Source organism: Cuculus canorus, chromosome 9, assembly GCF_017976375.1.
Source record: "Cuculus canorus isolate bCucCan1 chromosome 9, bCucCan1.pri, whole genome shotgun sequence".
In the NCBI taxonomy this organism is placed as follows: Eukaryota; Metazoa; Chordata; class Aves; order Cuculiformes; family Cuculidae; genus Cuculus; species Cuculus canorus.
This window is the reverse complement of record NC_071409.1, coordinates 23,408,019-23,423,991: the sequence shown is the minus strand read 5'-3', so window position 1 is coordinate 23,423,991 and position 15,973 is coordinate 23,408,019. Positions and strand designations below refer to the sequence as shown.

At 35.4% G+C, this 15,973-nt stretch overlaps 1 protein-coding gene across 3 annotated transcripts in view; it reads left to right on the top strand.

Annotated features, from left to right (window-relative positions):
• SMC4 (structural maintenance of chromosomes 4) overlaps positions 1 to 15,973 on the top strand; it is a 44,118-nt gene that overhangs the window by 13,952 nt on the left and 14,193 nt on the right. For all 3 annotated transcript variants that reach the window (XM_054074620.1, XM_054074618.1, XM_054074619.1), the window contains exons 6-15: positions 7,299 to 7,463; positions 8,595 to 8,722; positions 9,267 to 9,407; positions 10,323 to 10,473; positions 11,298 to 11,462; positions 12,283 to 12,516; positions 13,119 to 13,304; positions 14,409 to 14,570; positions 15,116 to 15,341; positions 15,430 to 15,509. In XM_054074620.1, coding sequence (XP_053930595.1) covers positions 7,299 to 7,463; positions 8,595 to 8,722; positions 9,267 to 9,407; positions 10,323 to 10,473; positions 11,298 to 11,462; positions 12,283 to 12,516; positions 13,119 to 13,304; positions 14,409 to 14,570; positions 15,116 to 15,341; positions 15,430 to 15,509 — 1,638 coding nt within the window. The remainder of the gene's footprint in view (positions 1 to 7,298; positions 7,464 to 8,594; positions 8,723 to 9,266; positions 9,408 to 10,322; positions 10,474 to 11,297; positions 11,463 to 12,282; positions 12,517 to 13,118; positions 13,305 to 14,408; positions 14,571 to 15,115; positions 15,342 to 15,429; positions 15,510 to 15,973) is intronic.

Below are 15,973 nucleotides of genomic sequence, written 5' to 3'. Positions count from 1 at the left end.
TCAGTTCTGTGTAGTCTTACATATTAAAAAGTTAAAAGAATTGAAATTGGGTTATAATTTAGATTGTTCAAGACTGATTTTCTTCAACAGGACAGAAACCAGATTTTGCCTATGGTTACTGTAACCTTCCACAAAAATTTGAGTTGGAGGCTGTTACAACTGCCAAGTACTGTTTTCTCAGCATTCTGGATATGCTGGCTACAACTCAGCTGTTTGCTTCAGTTCAGTGCTTAAGGAACAAGCAGGTTGATCCCATGTTGCATTTATAAAGAAAACCTGCTTGTTTCAAAGTTCAGTGTGGGATGAGTTTCCTAATAACTCAGCCCTTTTCTTGGATCAAACATTCATGGTTAACCTGTTTTAATCTGAAGTTCAGTGTATTTACAAGAAATTTTTTTTATACATGCATATCACCATTAATCCTGTGATGCTTGACAAAGTTAAATGAAAGGATGTTCTGACCACTGTCTATACTTGCATGTCACTTAAATGAAAGAATTGTGGAATACTGTACAGTTGTCAATTGCAATTCATTTAATCAATTTTATTAGTTAAATAAAATATACATATTGAGATGTTAAGAAATAACAAGATCATTGTAACATACTGTACTCAGGCTTACAGTATGGCCTGCTGATACCCATCCATCACTCAAAGATATTGTACTCATTAACAAAACTTCATTTTATGGATGTATAAAAGCCTTAAAATCTAGTATGTTATCAGAAGTATGCTACAGTTACACTGCAACTCGTGAAATAGTGTTCAGAGTTTTTTAAAAAAAGCTGTGATTGCCTTAATAATACCAAATATTATAGCCGCAGTCATCCATCTAAAATTTTGTGATAGCTTAATGTAACTCAAATTATTTGTTCTGACCATAACCCTGGCCAACTGCTTTCTCTGTAAGTACTCTTAACACTTCTGTTCCAAGGCAGGAATTAGAAATTGGGCAGATCGTAGCAGCTGGGCTTATTTTACTTTTCAGTTACTCAAAAAACAAGAGTTCTGGAATGGAGCTGTGATTGTGTATTTATGTGGAACCACAGCCAGGTAGATCTGATATTGGGGTATGAGGGGGGAAATTCAAATATTGAAACCTCACGAAACTTCTTATGAGAGGAAAATATCCAGGATATTACAGGTGATGCTTCCTGTTTGCAATAGGCTACCTTTGTACAGTTTGAAGAAAGAAGGCTTTCCTCCTGCCCAGCAACTCAAAGGTGGAGAAATGTAAACAAAAAGAAAAGCTTGCGTAAAGGGTTTGTGTAATTTACCAGGATAGCTGAATGTGTGATTTTTAAGCCTGGATCCAATTGATCAAGTATGTTGGAAGATTCTGCAAAGAGTTCGGAAGATTTCATGTGTTCTGCTTGCAACAGTTGAAGTGGGAAACAAAGACCAATAGGGTGTCTTGCTCTCTAAGGTGGTGCCTATCTAAGTTAGTCTGCCGTATGGGGCTGATAAACACAGAAGGCTTTTCCAATACAGTATTGCCTCTTGTAGACAGCATTTCCCTAAAACAATTCCTCATGAGCCAAACTGAATGTAAGTTTTGATTCAGTTAGATGTTTTATTACTTAGTTAGATGTTGCATTGCTCCACACTTGAATTTGACTGGTGTTAAAGAGTTCCACTATCAAAACCCCCTCCAAAAACACAACTACACCAGAAAATTCCCCTCAAAAACCACCCAAACTACCCAGCACTCCTCCGGTCCAAGTGTAATGCATTTCCTTCTACCGGATTCCAAGTTACCAATTCCCTTGTTCCAATATGTTTCAATGTATGCGTGCTTTACTGTGCTTCAAAACACTCAAAAGTTAGTTTTAACACTCAAAAGTTAGTCCCATTTGTTAGCTTGAATAGAATCATGCTAATTTATCCCAAGGTTTTCAGCACTTCAACTTAAAGTTTAAGATTAGACACCAGAAATCAAGTGACAACCCCAAATCCTAGAAAACTGTTGATCTACTTGCTGCTGTAATTATTCTGTCGAATGCTAACCAAGTAGGTCTGTGCAGTTTAGTTAACACAATTCATATGTTGCAAGACACCATCTTCAAAAGTTTTCAGGGATGAGAATAGGAGGTAGTAATTTGTGAGCAAACATATTTCTCTGGAAGTTCTCTAGAAACAACTAGTCATAATGCAGGCAAGTTTTTGCAACCAAAGGAAAGAGCATTGTTTCTTCATGAAGAGCTTTAAGGTTGCTGTCAGTAGTCTTCCAATGTTGAAGGCTTTTTGCTAGCCCTGTCTTGTTTCATACCAGAATTTTAAAAGGGAGTATGAAGGCTGTATTCTGAAACTCCATAATTCCAGTTCCAGGCTATCACAGACTGAACTAGTGTTGTGCACAGCACCAGTTACCAATGACTACAGTTTATCACCATTTGAGGCTGGGTAATGTCCCTATTGGGATTAGTGCATTATGCTGTTCAGATTTCTTAGCTTTAGAATTAGTGCTTCAAATCCACAGGCTCAGTCTGAAGGAGGTTGCTGAAAAGTGGTGCTACAAAATGAAGTTGCCTGCAGAAGTGAAATGCAGTGTCCTGTTTTAAGACTAGTGTGATAAGAGTTGCAGAAAGGCAGCATGAATTGGTTGAAACTTTTCAAGCAGTTTGATAACCTTGTTTAAAATTCAAATCCTTCTGTGCCAGAAAACATTGGGTAAACTCAGATTAAAAGCCTTCTGCTCTCAGGATCAGCTGTTTTAAGAAGTGAATGTAATTTTAGAGACAATAGGAGTAGCTCTAAGAATTGAGGTAAAGGAGAGTTTAGGCATTTATTGTCCCACGTTTTGAGGGTTACAGGGGAACTGAAATCCTTGCCCTTCACCAGTTTGCTCTAGGAAGTTGCATGCAGCAATGGAATGTGGCTATTTAAGTAAATTGCCTTAAAGATACACTGATCCTAGTGGGAATTTTAGTCTAACACAAATGCAGAAGAGTGTGCATGCCACGTAGAAACCGAGAATTGAGGAATTCTCCATAATAGATGTTTTAGGTTAAATGTACACTGTTCCTGAAAGATTTCTAGGATGCAAGTATAACTTCTATTGAAATGAACAGAACTCAGAATAGACCCTTTTCTCAGCAGCCTGCTAACATTACAGTAGTGACAAATTGTGCTGGTGGTGTTGCTGCTTCTGTTGATCTATCAGTCATCTTCACGGGCTTGAACACAGCGGATGCAAGCACACCTTGCCAGTGTATTTTGTGCTGATGCTTCGTCCTGTGCTTATGCTGACCCTTTTGTAGTCCTCAACTGAGTCATTGGTTTCAAGTGGTTAATTTTATGGTGAGAAATTCTTACCTTGGTTTTTCAAGGATTTTACAGCTTAGTCTTAAGCTTTTTTTCTTTTCTTATGAATAAAAATAAAAGTATCTTAAACATGGCACTGAAATTCACTTCCTCAAGAGTTCGGCTGTGTGAAGGAAGGTAGAATCTCCAGCTTTCAAGTTCCTTAAAAGTTATTCCTGGTATTTTTCACTAGAAGTGGCTTTCAAATGAGAATGGATCTTGCCCCTTTTTTGCAACTTGTTAACCTGCTGCCAAGCAAGGTTTCTCATGATTTGCCACAGCTGTCGGTTAACATTACTGCTTAGAAATTTCTCCACAGATAAACTTGAGTTCTTCCTTAGACCAATAATTGTGTCCTGGTAAGGATGCTGAGGCATTCTGTAGCAGCTGTGATTTAGATGCATGTTCATTAAATGGTGCTTGAACTGACTGCCTCCGTTCCTAGTGATGTGCTGGCATCTCAGTGATAATGTCAGTCTGATGTAGAAGACAACACGCAACGCAGAAAATGCAGTTGAGTTTATAATTGCATTTAGAATTCTTGCACTGTGTTTAGAGCCCTCCCAAAATACTTAATGGATGCTTTTTCATACAGTGATTATTTAACTTCTGTGGATGCTTTGGGTTTTTTTTTTGTGGGCTGTCTCCCAGCGTCACCAACTGTCTTAGTGTTGACATCCATTTTGATCGTCTTCTTAAGTAAATAGAGGATTGACTTTTCCCCCCTCCCACACACATTGATTCTTCTCCTGGAATGATTTTGTGCCTGTGAGATGGAGGAAGATAACAGGCAAATAATTAAAGAGTTCCTGGTGGCCTGTTCTGAGTCTTTTTAAATTTAGGTGTGACAGCAATGTTAGGCATGCCCAAGCATGTTTTGTTCTGTTCTACAAATGTCTGCCTGCTGCCGCCTTAGTTTCACTTTCAAAAATGCTGTCCGTCTCTCAAAAGATTTTTTACTAGATAAATGAGCAAGGTTGGTTTTTTTTGCGTTTGGTCTTGTCTTGCATAATTCGAATAATGGGTGAAGTAATAAGCAGTTAAAAAGTTAGGAAACAGTTAAACTGACTATCAGGTTTTAACAGAATACAGAGTTGTAAAATGTTTTTTTCCCTTGTTAATCATTGGCATGACTATTTGCAAGAAAAGCAAGTACAGCTTTTTCAGTCTCCTTTATCAATTAAAGTGGCTGGAAACCTAGTTTTTTAACTATAGGGGTGAGCTATACTGTTTTCATATTTATATTGCTTACCAAGTTAATATATTATTAAATAATATTCTTAATATTTTTATTATTAAATTATTTCTACATTCTAAATGTTTTCATTTTTACTCATGATAAGAAAAGAATCCAAGATTTTAAGTAGGTAGTCCATCTACATCTCTTCACATCAGATGAAGAAGATGTAATTCCAAAATTGCTTGCCTATGGTAAAGTAGAGGAATTGGCAACAGTCAACCTTTCAAGTGCCATTCACATGCATTATCTTCTCAACAGTACTCAGTTCGCTCCAGCTTCTCAAAATGTGGTTGCACATATGAACTAAACTGAGATCTGGTACTGAATCCAGTAACACTGAAGTCACCAATAATTCCTGGTGAGAGGATGATGTATTTATTTATTGTGTAGACAACCAAACCCTTGATTTCTTAACTGATGAGATTATGAAATTGCATACAATTGGGTTAAATTTCCTTAGTTTTATTACTTCCTTAAACATACTGTAGTTACATTCCATTACATTACTGAACCATGGAGAACTCTCACAACTGCATTGTCATCTCTATTTATAAGATGGCTGTTATTTAAAGATGATTGATTATACTTAGATCACTTAAAAACATTGATTGTCAATAATTTCTGCACTTGTGTTGAATCTGGAGGAGTTTTGTGGTTTACAGCAGCACTTGTAGGGATATATGTGATACAAAAACATGTATAAATATGTATGGTTGCTGTCATTAATAGACACATTTTTATATATAAATGTATTAAAATTAGACTTGATGCTCAGCTCCTGAATTAAGTATCTTTTCTGTGATTGTTTTTTCTTGGATGTAAACAGAGGAAAGGATTTCATGCAAGAAGAAACAAAGTAGAGACTTGTGGCCATTTCAGGGAAATTTAAGTTACAGTTTCTTACCCATAAGCAGTGTCTTGGTGGCTTTTTGTAAAGAAATCAGACTTGCATGTGTAACTGGAAATGTTACAATACGGCTGCAATTGTTGGTAAGCTTGGCTTGTTTGGCTTTTTGAGATGATAAGAAATAAAAGTAAGTGTTGGGTTTTTTTGTCTTGTCAAACCTGCTGAAGGTTTTGTAGGAACAGCAGTTAACAAGTAAAAACTTAGATGCATTGAACTAACAGATTTTTAAATTTAAAAAAGCCTTCTGCCTCTGTTTTTTACTCTAACAAAGGAGAGATTTGTGCCAGAAAGATTTGTCTTAATAAATACTAGTTCCTATTCGGCAATATTTGTAGAACTTTGCTTTTTCCCTTTTATTCAGTCGAATGGTATTTACTAATTGGAAGGAAAACAGGGGGCCACTAGGTGTCATTGTATACCGAGTACTGGGATGAAATGAGTTCGGCAAATCATTCTAACAATTTCCTTAGCTAACGATTAGAGGTACCTTATTCTCAACTTCCACAGCTGGCTACAGGTCTGATTTACAATGCTTGCCTAGAAATTCTGCCTTTCATTGTGACAATCCTTTCTGTTTCTCCAGCAGTCTCATTAATTGCCCCTCTTCTGTTTGTTCTTAAAGTTCTTCCTCATCTGTGCTTTCATAGACACTTAGAATGAGCAGCCAACAATGACAACTAAATTATTAACTGTATTTTTTACTCTGGTGATATAAACTTAGTCTATTTTTTCATACATAGCTTGGGTGCTGGAATATAACTTTTGTTTTGTTCTTCAATTTTGTCACTTTTAAAGCTAAATTAAAAACTTTAATCCAGCTTTTATTTCATACATTTCCGAATTGGTCAGAGAGGCCAGTCCTGGTGCTCTGCGGTACTAGTTCTCTGTTTTACAAAATAGTTGTCTCTTGCAATGTACCTAACTATCAGGGATTTTGAAAAGTGAATAATTTTTACTCAGTATTCTCTATTTATTTTTGCAGCATCTATCAAATTTATTCTTGTTCCTGATACCATTTTAATGTGTATATTCATTTTCATGTTTTCACGTGCTGATATATGATTATGTAATTTATAAAGTATAGCCTATATTTGGAAGGATTTTGTGCTGCTCTGTCCTAAGTGTAAAACATTGATGGTAGTGGGTTTTTTTGTTGGCTAATGATAGCATCAGTAAAATAAAGTCCTTGTTATTGGGTTGGTTTAATATTTCTTAATTCTTATTTTAAAATAGAAATTGCTACTATTAAGCTCAATAATTTTAAAGTTGATGCTGTACCTAAAGAAAAATTTAATGAAGGAAGGCTAGTACTTTAAGAATGTTTTTCTTTTTCCAACAAGGAAGTATCAGCTGTATGAATTACAAGTCCAGTTCATCCATCAGACATGATTTTATGGACCTTCTATTTTCTAAAGACAACCCTCCTGGGACTTCAATCCCGATTAAGCTATTTTAAGACTATTGGATGCTACATGAACTAGGGGGCATTCTTTATTCTCTTCTGGTTTTAGATTGGGGAAATACATTTTGAATCTTTAGAGAAATGAAGCACTATTTATACCTGAATGCTGGCTTCTGAAGAGATGCTGTTTTTCATGCATATCACCATCATGCATTCCTTGGAGGAAATTTCTATTTGTTTTTATCCTCGTTTTCCCAAATGTATCACTATTCTGAATAGTCTGTCTTGATTACTGCCTTACTTTGTTGGTTTTTTTTTTTACAGTGCTAGAATATGTTCACACACCTGCATTCCAAACACGTTTTTATTTTTTCAGAACACTAACTCTTTCCTGCAGAAAATAAAGCACATTAAGAAAAGAAAACATCAAACTTTTCTTTTCCAAGGGTGAAGTTGAACAAATCGCAATGATGAAACCAAAAGGCCAGACTGAACATGATGAAGGCATGCTTGAATACTTAGAAGACTTAATAGGATCTGCACGACTAAGAGATCCTATCCAAACTCTGTGTCGCAGGGTAGAGATTTTAAATGAACAGAGAGGAGAAAAGGTGAGTCTTGGAAAGTTTTGTTTGAATTCTGAGTAAAAAATATAAACTGGCAATGTTTCTTTATTGGATGTTTTAGAAAAACAACATTGAGGCTTAGTTAAAATTTGGTACTCCTCTAGAAGACCAGAAGTACAGAGAAATTGAGTTCTCTATTGCATCTGCTTTTTAAGTTACAAAATAAATGAATGGTCAACATCAGTTGCTCTTTTTAAATGCTTATATTGCTTTTGCCTTTCAATTCCCAAAGGTTTGAATGCTTGAGTTGGAGTATAGAATTTTACCTGCTGAACACTTATCATATCTGCACATAGTAAATGCTTCTTAGACTGAACAAAAAACCAGGTTATCATTATCTGAATACATCCAGTCAGGGCTTTTTATCTGCCTCGCTCCTGCTGCTAAATAGTACATAGGATAAGTAGCATTTTATATGCTAAGAAAAAGAAGCAGACAGAACATTGTTGAGGTGATGTGCCCACAGCTGTATGAGGAGGCTTAATACATAGGAAATTAGTTGTTACTTGAGCTATGTAGATCTGTTACAGAACTTGCTTTCCTAACATTTTAATTACATAAGGGGTTTTAAAAGTACTAAATAAAATCAATTCTTTGCTTTGGTAATTCCTAATAGGTTGCAGACTTTTTAAAGGCTGGGAAGAAAAGCAAAAGACAAATAGTTGCAGGAATTAACTATTTTAAGTATTGGATGTTGTTTTTCACAGGAACTGAGTAGTCTTGGTTTAAATTCTATATGCTTGCTTATTAAGCCAAAAGGGGCTAGACAAAAGGTTGAAGTATAGAAAATTACATATTTAGACTGTCCAGATGTAACTCCCCTTTATTTCTTACCTACATTTTCCTTGACTTGCCTGAGCTGTTCCTGGCATCCGTAGGTTCCCTTTTAGTTTTAAATTACTCTTCAAATTGCCCTAAAATTACAGTCTCTGGTGCAGGAATAGTCATCTGTTATTTCTGAAAGCTTGTAGTGCCAAATTGCCTTGTAGAGTTAATTGTTGTACGCCATCTCTCTAGAGGACACGTGTGCTACAAAGGGTCTGGGTTTTTTTTTCTCATCGTCTGTTCTTCTGTAGCACTAGCAATGAAGTCAGCTCTGACCTCTGTTTTGTCTAGTTAAATAGAGTTAAAATGGTGGAAAAAGAAAAGGATGCCTTGGAAGCCGACAAGAATAAAGCCATTGAATTTCTTTGTTTGGAAAACAGAATTTTTAAAGAAAAGAATCATATCTGCCAATTCTATATGTAAGTACTTCTCTGAAGTTTTGATTTGGCTTGAATGTGGTAGTGGTGGTGTAAACTCTGCTTCCGTATCTCTTATCAGAAATATTTTGTGGTTTTTAGCAGCCATGTCAGTCCTTCAAAATTAGTTGAATAGCATATGGCTAGTGATTTTCCTTTCAAATTATGAAGTTAAAATTTTTAACATAGAGGCCATTTTCATGAAAAACCTTTAAATGCATCCCCCCCAAACACCACCACCAACAAAACCAAAACAAAAAAACCTGCCTGCCAGCTTTTTACAAAGTAAAGTAGTCTGGCAAATTAATATCTCACAGCTTTATACTTCAAATGAGAAAGTAGATGACTTAAAAGACTGTTTTCATCTGAAATGTCTAAATTGTTAGGTTTCCTTGCTGTTTTGTACTAAATTAGCAAGGTTACTCAATAATGGATATTAGAATTTATTGCTTTACATAGTTAATTACATTTAAGATTGGAAATATATATTCGTTATGGATGTTAGCTTTATGGAAAAAATAGTTTTGGGTTTAATTATTTTTTCTAGCCATGACCTCAAGAAACGAATAAATGACAAGGAAATACAGAAAGAACAAATTAACGAAGAAACAAAAGACATTAATGAGAAGAGTAGTAAACTTGCAGATGATATGAAAACCAAGAATACAACTTTAAAAGAACTGGAAAAGTAAGTACTTTAGGTAGAGACTTGAAAGTTAAGAGTACAGTCTTTATATGGTCTATGTATGCGGTATTAAGCAGCAGGATTTTCAGAAAAAGAAGTAGTTGTGTTGCTGTGGGGGGAACACCTGAGAGAGCAGAACTATACAATAGTTGCGTGGAGTTGTGATTAAACAATGAGGGTGCAGCTGGGTTTTTCAATAGTTCTTCCACCAAAAACTTAAATTATCTGTTGAGCTGAGTCCCATATGGTATAACTGAACATTCCCTGTCATGAATTAAATTATCTGTTGCACAAAAATATATCTAAAAAATTTCTCATTGGTTTAATTTGGTTCTGCAGGTTGCTTCTCTTGGAGAAATCTGAGTAATATTCACAGTTACAAAAAGGAAATGTCTGATTTCTGATGGTTTTTAAAGTGCATACATTTTTGTGTTGACTACAAAAAATAGTTGGGAGATTTTTGAATCACAATGGGAGATTCAGGGTTTTAGATATGCAGCCATGATGCATGGATGTTGGGTATTTTTCTCTGGTTTCCTTATAAATCTCTTATGCATAAATTGTGTTTCCCTAAAATTGATTTGTCTGGGTGCTAATCTCCAGTTCATCTGCAATATTAACCTCATCCTCTGAGATCATAGTACTAAAGTTATTAATGAGAGATGTGAATTATAAATTCTATCAAAGAAAAGATTAAGTTTCTGAAAATGCATTTAATATTGCTTGGGGAGTTGATCTTTCTCTGATGAAACATTACTTCCTCAGGGAAAATACCGTATTTTAAGTATTGGATGTTGTTTTTCACAGGAACTGAGTAGTCTTGGTTTAAATTCTATATGCTTGCTTATTAAGCCAAGCTCTACTGACATTACTTTTATAGACCATGGAACAGATGATTCTTTCTTTTTTTCCCTTTAGGAAACTCAATAAAATTACAAAGTTCATAGAGGAAAATAAAGAAAAATTTAGTCAGTTGGATTTGCAGGATGTTAAAGTAAGGGAAAATCTAAAACATGCCAAAAGCAAGGCTAAAAAGCTGGAGAAGGAACTCCAAAAGGACAAAGAAAAGGTAGTGTGAACTGCAACTTGATTTACTGAATTTGAGTTACTCTAGATGAGAACATCTCTACGCAGCTGGGGTAAAATAGCAAAGGAACAACTGCAGTTTCTGCAACAAAGAAGATGTAGAAATGTTTTAAATTTTTTTATCAGATATTTAATGTCACTTAAATCAGTTATGAATTCTTTTTGCAAAACTTACTCAAGTAATGCATTTTTCTCCCTTAAACCATTACTCGTTGCACATCTTCCTTACCAGAGGAGACTGTGGCTGACAGTACCGGACTGTTTTCTGCCTAAAGGCAGTCAAAATGTTTCCTGTTGCTTCTCTGCTCTGGTGGGAGGTCTTATGTCTTGAAAAGCATCTTTTTGTCATGTTTGTTGAGATTACAGGAATATGGCATGTTCTCATATCTTTTTCAAGATATGTTTTTTCCTGTTTCCCTAGTTAAGTTAATTGATATATTTTACCAAGCTAGTTGTTGCCACTTGTTATAGGTCTTAAATCACTCTCTGGATCAAGAGTGGCCTTCTGAAAGTAGGTATTTAGGAAGCAAGCCTGATTGTGATTCAGAGACTTGAGTTCTTATGCATAAAGGTGTATTCTTTTACTGCTATGGCTTGCTTCTCTCTGAGTGGGTTCTAGAACTGAACTAACTTTGCAAATAAAATCCTGGCCTCCTGCTGGAGCCACAGTGTGTTTTATCCTACAAAACCATGTGGACTGATCCTTCCTTTGACTTCCACACAGCACTTAAAAGGCAAGGTTTAAAGATATGGCAAAACTGTTATGTTTCATCAGGGGAGAAAGTTAAAAGTCTTTTACTTGTATAGGTAGAAGAATTGAAAAAAGTACCTCACAATAGTGAAAAAGCTATCAACGAAGCAACATCGAAGAAAATGCTTCTTGAAAAGACAAAAGAGAAGGAAGAAGAAAAATTCAAGCAGGTTATGGATAACCTTAAGAAAGAAACACAAGGACTTCAGGAAGAAAAAGAGGTTTGAACTGTTTTGACTCAGTACACTTAATGTATTAACTGAAATGCATAGCTTTTATACTTATGAACAGAATGATTACAAGATAGTTTTAAAGTATTGTTTTATGTGACAAATACACTGTTTCATGTGTTAGTTCAGTGAAGCACAACTGGGAAATTAATTGTGAATTTCAAATCTGAGCTATATTGTTCTTGCAGTTGTTTGTTTTTTATAATGATCACATCATCCAGTACATTGTTCAGATATGTATTAAATGATCCTGCACTTCCATTATTCAAAAACATTTTAAGTTTCTCCCATCAAAATATTCAAACAAATATGTTGCTGAAATAAACAGATTTTGAAATGAAATATTCCAAGCCTTTCACATAGCTGTAATCTATCTTTGAATTAGTGCTCTAACACTCGGGTATTGTTGGTATTAGCTATTCAATCACTGAGCCAACTGCAGGCTGGAAACTGATCCTGTAAACCTGGGGGATTATTTTCTGTACTTGAAAACACAATTTCTCCGTTTGATCTGTAATTTAGCACAATGTGTAGGGCTCAGCTTCAGGTTGAGAAAATGATACAAAAAATACATAGAAATGTTTTAAGATAATTCCCTAATGCTCTTTATAATTACGAAAACTGCTTTATTTCATTTCCATACAGAATATGTTCATAAATTAAGGTATGCTTGTTCTTGTAGATAACATAGCTGGTTTTGGCTGACAGGAGAGCTAGTAAAACCACACCTGTTTCCTCTTTTTCTTTCATAGTATGTGGTTGATTTAGTAAATCCCACAGTTTTTAGTTGTAACATTGTCCATTTTTGCAGAGCAAAGAGAAAGAGCTCATGGAATTCAGTAAAGCAGTGAATGAAGCGCGTTCAAAGATGGATGTAGCCCAGTCAGAGCTTGATATCTATCTCAGCCGTCATAATACTGCTGTGGCTCAGTTAAATCAGGCAAAGGAGGCTCTGATGACTACTTCAGAAACTCTTAAGGACAGGAAAGCTGCTATCAAAGATATAGGTATAAAATTACCCCAAGATGAACAGGAATTAAAGGAGGTGAGACTTTACTTTCGTATATAATTTCCTTCATTTACAACACAATGCTGCAACAGACAACCCAGTTTCACTCTTTGTTTTAGCACTAATTGTGGTGAAATTAAACCACAGACAATCTCTAATAGAATAACATTAAAAATCTCTATTTGAATACTCAGTTAACCAGTGAAATAAGTATTTGGTTTCAAACTTATTTTACGGGTTAAGCAAAGGTTAATGTTAAGCACTGAAATTAAATCCTACCTGTCCTTGCAAGGGAATCAGTTTGAATATCATCACGAGATATGTTAAAATAAATAAACGGTTGTGTTTTCTAAACCTTCTTCAAATTTCACTTCTTGCCCCTTTCTCATTCTCCAAAGAAAAGAAATCCCACTCCCTTGTCCTAAGCCTGACTCATGAATTCATAAACTGTGCTGTTGGTACCAAAGTGTACTAAACACTAGCTGAAGTGTATCCAAATACCAGCCTTTCTTCTGGTAAATGTTTGCTATTTTGCTTTGCAGTTACTGGTTTCATTGCCTGCACAATCATCAATCTAAGACTCCCTGCATACTGCCATTTTCGCGATGCTAAGATCATGTCTGTCTTTTGACCATTAGAAAGAGAATGAGCTTAAGAAGCTGGCAACAGAAGAATCAGATGCAAAGAATCTTGTTCGAAATCTGCGTCAAAAAGTAGAAGAAGCCAAGAGTTCTTTAGCACAAAGTCGCAGTCGAGGAAAAGTGCTTGAGGCTCTGCTTCAGCAGAAGAGATCTGGAAATATTCCTGGACTGTACGGAAGACTGGTAAATATTAAAAGGCTTTTATATTATAGTCTTAGTCTTAACTTCACAGGAAGAGTGGTGTTTATGCAACTGAGTGAAAGACAGAATTCCTCACTTTGCTGGTGCTATTAATTTGGACAGTAGAGTAGCTATAAAATAAAAGATTGTTGAGCTTCCTCAATATGTATATATCGGAGAAATATCATGGAGTGGTGCTTTTTACCTTCTGGTGCCACAGCAGGTAGAACCCATGGGTAACAGCACACTTGGTAGAATTGCCATGAAACTTAAAAAATACATCTTGCTGCTTGTGTGTAACTTAATGTGGAACTGTACAAATTTTTTTTTTTCTTCAAAGTTTATAAAATTTCATGATATCTTTACTGTTTGTTTCCTTGTTTTACTTGCAATCATATCAAATCAAAGAGAGCAACGTACTTTCAGATGACTGAGAAAAGCTGTGTCATAGCAAAATGTTCGGTGTGTTACCAGTTCTTTCCAAGCAGTTTTGATTTAACGTTCTGAAAATTTGCAGCTTAGGTAGAGTTCTGCATTCCCTTTTGCCTAGCAGTGAACAATGCCTGCGTATCAGTGTCAATGTAAAAGTGCTATTTTTGTATTCTGTAATCTTCTCATTTTTTCCCAACCTGCTCATCCAAGCAGTATCTCTGCTTCAGAAAAATCAGTTCCTTAGTGTAGGTATTTTTAAAAGTGTGTTAGATTTTTTTAAAGGATACGATTCAAGCAGAGGCAGACCATTGTCTAGTACAGCTGCCTGTATTTTGTCTCATGCTCTGCTAACAACACATGGAATGATTTTGTTAGACCAGACTGCCTCACTAAAATGTTGGCGTATAAAATTTAACATTTGTCTACAGAGAATAAATCAATGCTACCACATTGCCTACCAGAAGCACCGCTTTTGAAGCTGTAAATAAATTTCTACTGTGAAAACAAGTACATTAGAAATAGATAAATAGCGGTGTGCAGGAGAAGACAGGTTTGTCTTTGTTTTCTTCCCATTTCACTTTGTGTAAAGGTTTTGTCATTTATTTCTTAGTACCAAGGCAAAACGTTTATGCCAAGCTAACTGGTGTACTTCTGCCTATCCCTCTCAATTGTTAGGGAGACTTGGGAGCTATCGATGAAAAGTACGACATCGCTATTTCATCCTGTTGTGGTGCCTTAGACAACATCGTTGTTGATACAATTGATACTGCACAGACATGTGTGAATTTCTTAAAGACAAGTGGAATTGGAGTTGCCACATTTATAGCTCTGGACAAAGTAAGTACTAGCACTCTGGCAAAACAAATTGTTGATTTACCCTAATGTGCACAGTATTAATATGTATATGTATAATGTATTAATATTAAGTAATATGAATATATAGTAGTATATTAATATATTATGCTGTATATGTATAAATACAGACAAAGCTAAAATATAAAACGTTATGATAGGCTATTGGTACCCTGGAATATTCTGCTAGCAAATTATAACGTTTACTTACAGAGAGTTACAAGGGTTTTTAGATACCTGTATGTGTACAACAAATGTTTGATGTGTCTTTTTATTTTTATATTTAGATTTTTAACAAATTAGCAAACTTAATAATCCAAGTAATCAAGTAACTGTAAACTATGAAAGAGAATACTGAGTTATCAGTGAATTTTTAGTTATGGTGGAAATAAGTAGAGATCCCCCAAGGAAAGAAGCTTTGCTGCTAATTGCATTTGCTTTGAAGTCTTAACATATCTTAGAATAATGAAATTACCTCATCATTTATCCCAAAGAATCTTTCATTCATTTCTTTACTCTTTTTGGTGTAGATGACTGTATGGGAAAAAAAAATTGAAAAAATCCCAACTCCTGAAAATATTCCTCGGTTGTTTGATCTGGTGAGGGTAGAAGATGAGAAGGTTCGCCTGGCTTTTTACTTTGCATTACGTGACACCCTAGTAGCTAACAACTTGGAAGAAGCTACCAGAGTAGCATTCCAAAAAGATAAAAGATGGAGAGTGGTAACACTGCAAGGACAAATCATTGAACAGTCAGGTATTTAAGTGAAAACTTACAACTATGTTTTAAGCACTGTATAGATATCTAAGCACAATTAACTTATTTGTTTTCTTTTTTACTTTAGGAACAATGACTGGTGGTGGAGGTAAAGTCATGAAGGGCAGAATGGGTGCCTCAGTTGTAATGGATGTTTCAGAAGAAGAGGTTAGTACATAATCTCAATTAAAAGTGGAATTTCGTCAAAGTTCTTTGTGTTTTGGCAGTTCATACACACATGCGCTATGACCTTTTAAATAAACATGAGTAGCTAACGGCCTGTGATGAAAGATACATTAACAATGATTTATAAAGCTAAAGTTCACAAGGTTAGCATAGGTTATATTGCTTTTAAGTGCATTTGTTCACAACCCAGCTATCACATGCCTATTATTTAGTTTTTGGCAGTTGATTGAAGGTAGGAACCATTGAGTTGCAGAGCAGTATGCACAAACCTCAGCAGCAAGAAAAGACAGATTTGTTCCTTCATTTTATGTCCTTGCAAGATTTGTTAGGGAGTGGCAGAGCTCTCCTTCAAATTTGTATTTCAAGGGTGTTTTGGGATATCAAGATACAGCTTGCTTTTTCTTCTGACTTCTTTTAGATTTTAGTCTGTAGTTTTATTTAGTGTG